Source organism: Saccostrea cucullata, unplaced genomic scaffold (assembly GCF_032062105.1).
Source record: "Saccostrea cucullata isolate Sc308-1 unplaced genomic scaffold, CSIRO_AGI_Scuc_v1 ctg4485, whole genome shotgun sequence".
In the NCBI taxonomy this organism is placed as follows: domain Eukaryota; kingdom Metazoa; phylum Mollusca; class Bivalvia; order Ostreida; family Ostreidae; genus Saccostrea; species Saccostrea cuccullata.
The window spans coordinates 33,966-41,649 of record NW_026931131.1 but is presented as its reverse complement, the minus strand read 5'-3'; the positions used below and the strand labels follow the sequence as shown (position 1 = coordinate 41,649).

At 34.4% G+C, this 7,684-nt stretch overlaps 1 protein-coding gene across 1 annotated transcript; it reads right to left on the bottom strand.

Moving 5' to 3' along the window:
• Positions 1-388: 388 nt before the first annotated feature.
• LOC134231520 (polycystin-1-like protein 2) lies at positions 389-7,469 on the bottom strand. Its single transcript, XM_062713473.1, has 10 exons — positions 7,025-7,469; positions 6,592-6,762; positions 6,022-6,182; positions 3,494-4,226; positions 3,282-3,402; positions 2,737-2,975; positions 2,448-2,622; positions 1,099-2,319; positions 827-951; positions 389-543 (listed from the first exon to the last, which is right to left on the bottom strand). Exons 1-10 carry the CDS (start codon positions 7,256-7,258, stop codon positions 496-498), a joined length of 3,228 nt encoding a protein of 1,075 aa, XP_062569457.1. The 5' UTR covers positions 7,259-7,469; the 3' UTR covers positions 389-495.
• Between the last annotated feature and the right edge of the window lie 215 nt (positions 7,470-7,684).

Here is a 7,684-nt window from a genome sequence, read left to right as displayed (position 1 = left end):
CATTTGTCGTATGAAAAGTATCTTTTTTAAGGATTTAAAACAAAATAAATGCTAGTATAAGTTTCGATGTTTTTTTTAGATATTGTGGTCAATCAGAATAGAACTCTTCACACACGGTTTGAAAATGACACTAGCATTCAATTTTTGTATCCAGAAAAGTAAAAGAATTATTTTAAGATATACAGGTACATGAACATAATTGCATTGCAATTTTTTTTTTGTAAAAAATGGTAGGGATACAGAGGCAGGACACTTAAGTTTCTAAGAGTGACACTATAATATGTTACAAAATTGATTTTAAGAAGACTTTTAGTATATATATCAAAAGTGAATTATCACAGATATTCCAAACAACTTTGAACAAAAGTTAGACATAACATTGTCCACATCGAGAAGAGTCAATCAACATATTCTTAAAGATTTTCATCATATTTTTGTGTTGTTCTAGATAATTCTGAAACCCGATGGCCAAATTAACATTGTATTCTCGTTGTTTTAGTTTGCTTGCTCCAATTTCTTCAAAAACTCTTTGCCCCGTTTTTTCTGAAGAAAGAAAAAAGAAAAGTGATAACTTCTTATTGGAAATAAACTTTTCTGTAAAATTTTGATGGAGAAATCTAGCTGCAACAATGTAGTCCTCTCCAAATTTTAAATCTGATATTTTCTGGAGTGAATCACTCCCGCACTTGCACCATTACGGAGATCCTAAGGAGTTGTAGCCCTCTCCTAAATAAAAAAGGGAGAGGGCTACATTATTGCAGCTGGGGGAAATCAAATTCTATATAAGACAGTATCATTTTAAGTCTGAGAAAGCGTCCCTGGTTACCATTCTATCCTGCTTGTCCTTGTCTTCCTTTTCGGAGTAGGCAGACATGGCGCTATCGATATCCTTCCGCAGTTCCTTTAACAAATTCAAAGGTTTTTGGTGCTCCGCCATGATTGAGGTGAAATCTAAACAAAAAATGATATCAGTACAATATCAGCTAAACATACAGTTATGTACTTATTTTTTATATTAGCATAATATGTATTTTTAAATCATGGATATCTTGCTGTACATGTCACAATAATCCCTTATTCAATCTCAATTGTTTCTACCTTTTTGTGATTTCTTGCCATCTTTGTTTCTCGAGAAGAAATCTCGGACTTTATCGATGAGGTACATGACTAGTTCATCCGAACGGTCCAGCTTGGTTTTCTGATGCACTACATTAATACTCTCACACAGAATGGCCAGGAACATGGTCAGCAGGAAATACACGATGAAGAGAACATATGTAAAGAAGTAAAACTGTGCCATCAGAGGATCGGCCTCATTAATTTCGTTGAATTTACTTTTACCGATCATACTAATGAAGAGTGTTCCGAGTGACTGGAAAATATCATAGTACGACTCCAAGTCTCGTCCAAACAAAAGGTAGCCTAGTATGGCATAAAATACGAAGAGACAGAGGAAAAAGACCCCAAACCATAATAAATCCCAAGCACAGTTATCGAACACACGGAACACCTGTCCGATTCTTTTGTCGTATCCCAGAATTCCAAGTAGCCTTGTTGTTCCTAGAAATACTAACAACCCAATGAGGACAATAAAAAGTGAATCCCAGTAAGCAATATGTTGAAAATTGACGAAAGCTTTTGGGTCTGCTTTGAACTTGGCAAAAGTTTCGTTTGCTAGAAGCATTCTGCCCACGTACATAGCGATTGCAACGAAGCTTAAGAATATACCAACGAAGTCTAACACAAGCCATGTACTTTTGAAGAACTGTAAACGAAGTTTGTATAGATAATATATGACTCTTACAATCTGAGCCACCAAAAACAACACAAAACAAACTTCACAGAAAATGACGTAATATCCTGTTTGTCCAACATGGTGATAGAGTCGGAATGGATATATTGTTGACATTGTCATTACTCCTCCTACTTCCGGAAACTCTGTTGCAAGCATACTGTAAGTGAATACATTAAAATCAGCATTATATACAGTGAATTCAAAGAACACAGCTCTTGTTGATCTGTCTATCCACAAGTTTTCCGTCAATTCCTGCATGGTTCTATTTGTAAAGTCAAGATTCACATCCAGCTCTGCGATGTATCCTCCACCGGAGTAGGAATTGTAGTAACCTAAAACTGGGACTCCCCAAATATCAAATGGATTTGTGTATTTCCAGGCCTTGAAAGAGAACGAATAAGCCTCTGCTGCAATATCACAGGGAGGTTTCGACCATCCGAAACAAAAACTGCGTGCCTCTTCATTAATAATGCTGTACGAGGGATATATTTTAACACTGCCGAAGGGATGAATACTTTCCTCATCTATAATATAAAGAATAAAGAAGACATTTGTTTGAAATACCTTATGAACGTTTTGATTATTGACTTTAAAAAAAATAATTAGAAAACCATAAATCTCGGACTAATTAGCAGAGAGTAAATACATTTACCTTCGACAACTCTCACTTGTCTGAGTCTAGGAGGCCCCACTCTGAAATTCGTTAGACCGGATGCATATTGTCTGTGTCTCCAGTAAAGACGTTCTCCATTGTACTCCTGCTCCGGAAACAGGGTAGGGAACGCCACCTGCTTAAGCCAATCGAGGTATTGTTCTGTTGTTTTTACCTTAAAGAATAAAAAAAAAACGCTTTTACTTTTATACTGTTCGAGTACTTACCTGTGAGGGAAGTTGCAAACTTCAGAATATTTAGTTGATAGCTTTACACTAAAATAACCTACATTTTCAAACTTCCGTACGTCTTTTCCAGAGGGAGTCAGAAGACGATTAGATATGTCTTTTTGAACATAGTAAGATCCGGTATCACGATTGCTGAAACTGATGCTGTAGATAATCCATATGTAAACCAATGTGATGAAAACTTGTTTTATTGAGTCCATCATCTTAATGTCTCGCATGCGCTCTTCTCTTGCCTTTTCTAAGAGGGAATGATTTAGTGGTGGTGCAGGGATACGTATACCTGAAAAGAAATTTTGGACATATCTAATAAGGTAACTAAAAGATTATTTGTGACTTATGGCATGGAATGTACTATAAGAATTAAACCGTTAAAATTTATAACTTCACTTCCGTTTGTTCCATTATCCGGGTACTTTAAGAGATTTTTTAATCAATTCACAAGAAAAACACACTGTTTCAACATCATACAATTTTTCTCTTTCGTTCCTCTACTAATGCTAGAGTTCCTCGACAAATATTCAACTTATTTTTGGAGTCATTTCTGAAGACTACTTTTAACAAGCTTATCCTTTGAAACATTACTTACTCTGTTCTTGTCCATATCGTTGTCTGTAATTTTTCAAGACAATTTCTCGAGTCAGACCTGACGGTCGGAATTTTTCAGTTTGTTGAAATATTAAAGCAAATACCGCCGCCATCAACACAACCTGAAATAGAAAGATGTCACATTACATTTACATATCAGATTATGTACATGTCATCATCGTAGCCTTGTTGCTATTAAGCAATACATCTTACTTTTAGAGGATCCAGAATACATGCTGATTCTAAAAAGGAGAGGAAAAATTGAGCCAGCCACATTTCAGTCTTTGTTTTTCCCCATTCCATACTGAACAGCATTATAAAAAACGCAGAGGTGAAGCTTCCAGCAAGCGCCAAAAACCAAGCAATATAAGTAACCCAAAACGGAAGTATCGTTCCGTCTTTGCTCATGACACCTTTGGCTACCAATGTTCGCTCAAGCTCCTTACTTTCCTTTAAGACCTTGTCCATGAAACTGTTTATGACCGGTAAAGAATATTTGAGTGATGAGTCTTTGACGTCATAATCAGTTACTCGTGGTTTGGCCTTCTTGAACAAGGTGACGACCAGAATAACGGCTGGCGTAGAGATTAACGTACTCATAATTGATATAAATACTGTTTGCCAGGAAAACTGCAGAGGGCCTAGTTTTACTGTTTCTGGATTTTCATATTCGTCCTCTGGTCTGAAGTATACAGCGTTACCAATCATCGTCAGCATTATAAATAGTAACAAACACGTGATTCTTTGGATTCGAGTAAAATGGCTACTGGTTGGTCGGAAATAAATTGAGATCCAGAGATGATTATCGGCCAAACTTTCCTTATAGTTAATGTAAAACATATTCTTAAATGTTGTTACGTTTTCTCGGCCACAAACGGGAAGAACGGCCTCAACATGGCTCTCCAGGTTGTCCAGCGATAGCCAACGACCACACATGAAGACAAATCTAAACAAGACCAAACCACAAAACAAATTAGTTTAAAAAAGCCATCACATATATCTTAAAGGTTCATTTTAGGGGGATGCTCGTATATACTAGTATTGTATACCCGTGACCTTTTTAATGCCGTGCTTTAAAATTGTATTTGTTGTTCAGCTTAAGTACATACTGCTGAAAATTGGAAAATGCGTAGAAAAGGAACTTTTTAAAGTTTTAAACATTGAAAATAGTACAATGCAAAATAAATGAATAAAAATAAATGATAATTATATTGTTTTCGGTGCGTTTCAATATCATATATGCATAAAAAAATGTAGATAAACAATCAATTTGAGGTCACAAACAAGTGTGTCTCAATTAGGCAGAGACGGATAGGAGAGACATGTCTGGCATAAGCAGATATTAAATCTAAACATATAACTATTTAATAACATATACATCCATTTCATTATACCATAAGCTAAAGTAATACTGACATAATAGAATTGTTTTCAATTTTTTTCAGTTAATATGCTATTTTACTCATTTCAAAGTAAAGAGAAAGTATTTTAAATCGATAAGAACCAATTACTCTGAGATGCATTGTTTTTCCCTGATCGACATGCATATCAAGTATTTATAACGTTATAAATAATTTAACGAAATGGGGGACTCATAAGAAAATAATTAGGGTGGTAATGAGTTCAGTATACGATATTTATCGATGTTGTTATAGTGACCTTGAATGAGATATTGGTATTGAACAAAAATTATTTTCATCGGCTTTGGGATTTTGGTAAAATTTGCTATATATGTACAGTATTTTCGTAGTTCATTTTTGACATTTTAATTGAAATTGATTTCATGCAGTGTGGAAATTACAGGAATACATTTCATCTCAAATTATGGAACCTACATTTCAAGATAATAATCATTTTGTAGAACAAAGAGTACATACAGTATAATACCTTTTTCCACCTCGCATATTAACTGCCTTATCATACAACTGAGCAATTTTGAGATTTAAGGTTGTAAGCAGTGATTTGGAGAAATCTTTGGCACATTGAACTGGTATCGGAACGGTTTATTCCCTAGCTGCAGAACTATAGCGTTTTGGTTTTATATATAAGTGTTGAACATATGATCAAAGACTTACATTTAAACCATAAAGCTACAGTTCTTTAGCTAGATTATTCCCTTGCTGTCTATACGAGTTTTTTTTTTAATATTCTGTTTGCAAAGGATGGTGAAGTTTTTGTCGATAATTGGTTATGATCGTTATAAAAAAAAATTACATTTTTGTTATTGAAATTCAAAGAGAAGAAAAGCACGTCTGTGAATATATCAAAATATTCAAACTTTCATTGTTGAAATGTTGATGGAGAATCTGGGTGAATTGGCAATATGACGCGACTCGGATAATTCCCTAAAATTCTTGTTTAAATCACATGAAACAAGTTACACACAACAAAGGCCATCCAGCAAGACGCATAGCCAAAATGACGTCTTGATGGTGCAATAATCATACTTAGGGGGCATGCAATGGATACATGTTTACAAACTTTAATAAAATACAATAACATTCAAGCTCAATAAATTTAAGAGATGCTTAGCATATTAATATCTAGCAATAAAATATCTCTCCAATTTTCATATATCATCAGGAAGAAAAATTGGAATGGAAAAAAATGAAGTAAAACTAGTATGTCATTTATATAAAAGTCGACCAAAAACTCATTACGTGTACGTCATCATTTTACAAGTTTCCGCAAATATGCTTTTCAAATCAAATTGAGTTATTTCGACGGTATTAAAATATTACCTGGTCCTATCCTGGAGGTCTTCTACGTCGACACGATTGAGGTACCATGATGACCACTCTCCTTCTCCGGAATTGTCATGGAAGATGTAGAAGTATGTCAACGGTCCCAGGGGCTGGGAGGTAGCCATTAGAAAATGGTTCACACTGGCCGTCCGAAATTCCTGAACAAAACATGTTTTCTGATTATTTTCTTTGGCAAAACTCATCTACATATATGTATTTAAGTATGCCTCAATGATACGAATATAGCGTATTTTTTAAAGCAACGTCAATGCCCATGTACAAAAATATTTTATAAACAGAATTAAAATTATCTGATTTTTAAAAAATAGTTTTTCAAGGTTTTTATTTTGACTTTCCACATTTGTCTTAGTAAATTTCTTTTGAGTTATAATTTCAGATCTTTTTTCCAAACCTTATTTACTAGGAAGCTTTTTTTCTTATACTACTTCTGAACGGCAGTTTCTCAATATCAAAAATACGTATAAATGTTTTTACAGCAATAGCATATCATCAAAAGAGCAGGATATTAGCAATTTGCCGAAGAAAATGACTCATTTTTATAATTACCGTTCGAACACCGTCAAACAGTTCTCTGACACCAGTATCACCGTCCTCTCCCGCCACAATGAAGCCGACACGTGACCTTGTTCCCGCACCCCGCCTCATTCCAGTGTATACAGTAATCAGATAGTAGTAAGTATCATCAACAAAGTTGTCAATCAAAGGAGTTACGCCCCACTTGAAAAAGATACAAATAACAATACGTAAATGGAGAAATTCAGAGAGGTAAACTTTTAGAGATTTAAGCAAGAATGTTATTGGAATTTCATTGATGTTTCCATTACCCTCAGTTACAACAACAAGGAAGAATTCTCTCATTTTTCCTCCAAATTAAAATTTTCCTTTTTTCTCTAGATTTTATTGTAAAGCCCATCCAAAATGGACAAAAAAGCTTTCTTAAACGATATGGTTGATATCCAATGAAGAGAATTAAACATACCCTGACGATATCCTTCTTATCCTGGTGACGACCCCAAATCATCAGCGCAATGTAAAGAACTAAAATAAGGACGAATGTTGCCAACACAGCGGCCTGATCCTGGGGGGAAAATTTCAGAAATACTGTAGCAAAGTCAATGGTGTTTGGAGCGACGTAAAAAGAATTTGCAAAGGTGAGTCCATTCTGGCCAGTACAATCGCATGAAATTTCCCCCTGAGTTGGTTTCCAGTCCATCTATGAAAATAATTATTTATGAAATCTATGCTTATTAAAAAACACTAACAAAAATAAAAATCCGTGAAATCTAGAACTTATATTGAAGAGAAGAGATTCCATATCGACATATTTTTCTCGTTATATCTTTGCATGGTAATTCAATTTATCTTGTTTATCATACATTATCCCTGTATTGTCGATAGTCAGTAAAAGATTTTGAAACGAAAAAGGCATGACAAACTCTGTGGTTTCTTTTACTTCGATTCCCCAGAGATATATCGAGTAGACATATGAATGAAAGTAACAAGGGCTATAATTGAAAAAAAAGTCATCGATGTATAGTGTTTTTTCTTTCATGTAATTTTTTAAAAATACATTCTGCTTCTTAATAATATAAAACGTAAACGAATAAATGTACACAATTAATACACTAGAAATCTAACA

Excerpts from the sequence above, each read along its gene's own strand:
- LOC134231520 (XM_062713473.1), bottom strand. The coding sequence starts at position 7,258 with ATGGACTGGAAACCAACTCAGGGGGAAATTTCATGCGATTGTACTGGC. Across the intron at positions 6,763-7,024 it reads ATAAGAAGGATATCGTCAGG|TGGGGCGTAACTCCTTTGAT; the intron begins GTATGTTTAATT and ends ATCTTTTTCAAG. Across the intron at positions 544-826 it reads AGGACAAGCAGGATAGAATG|AAAAAACGGGGCAAAGAGTT; the intron begins GTAACCAGGGAC and ends TTCTTTCTTCAG.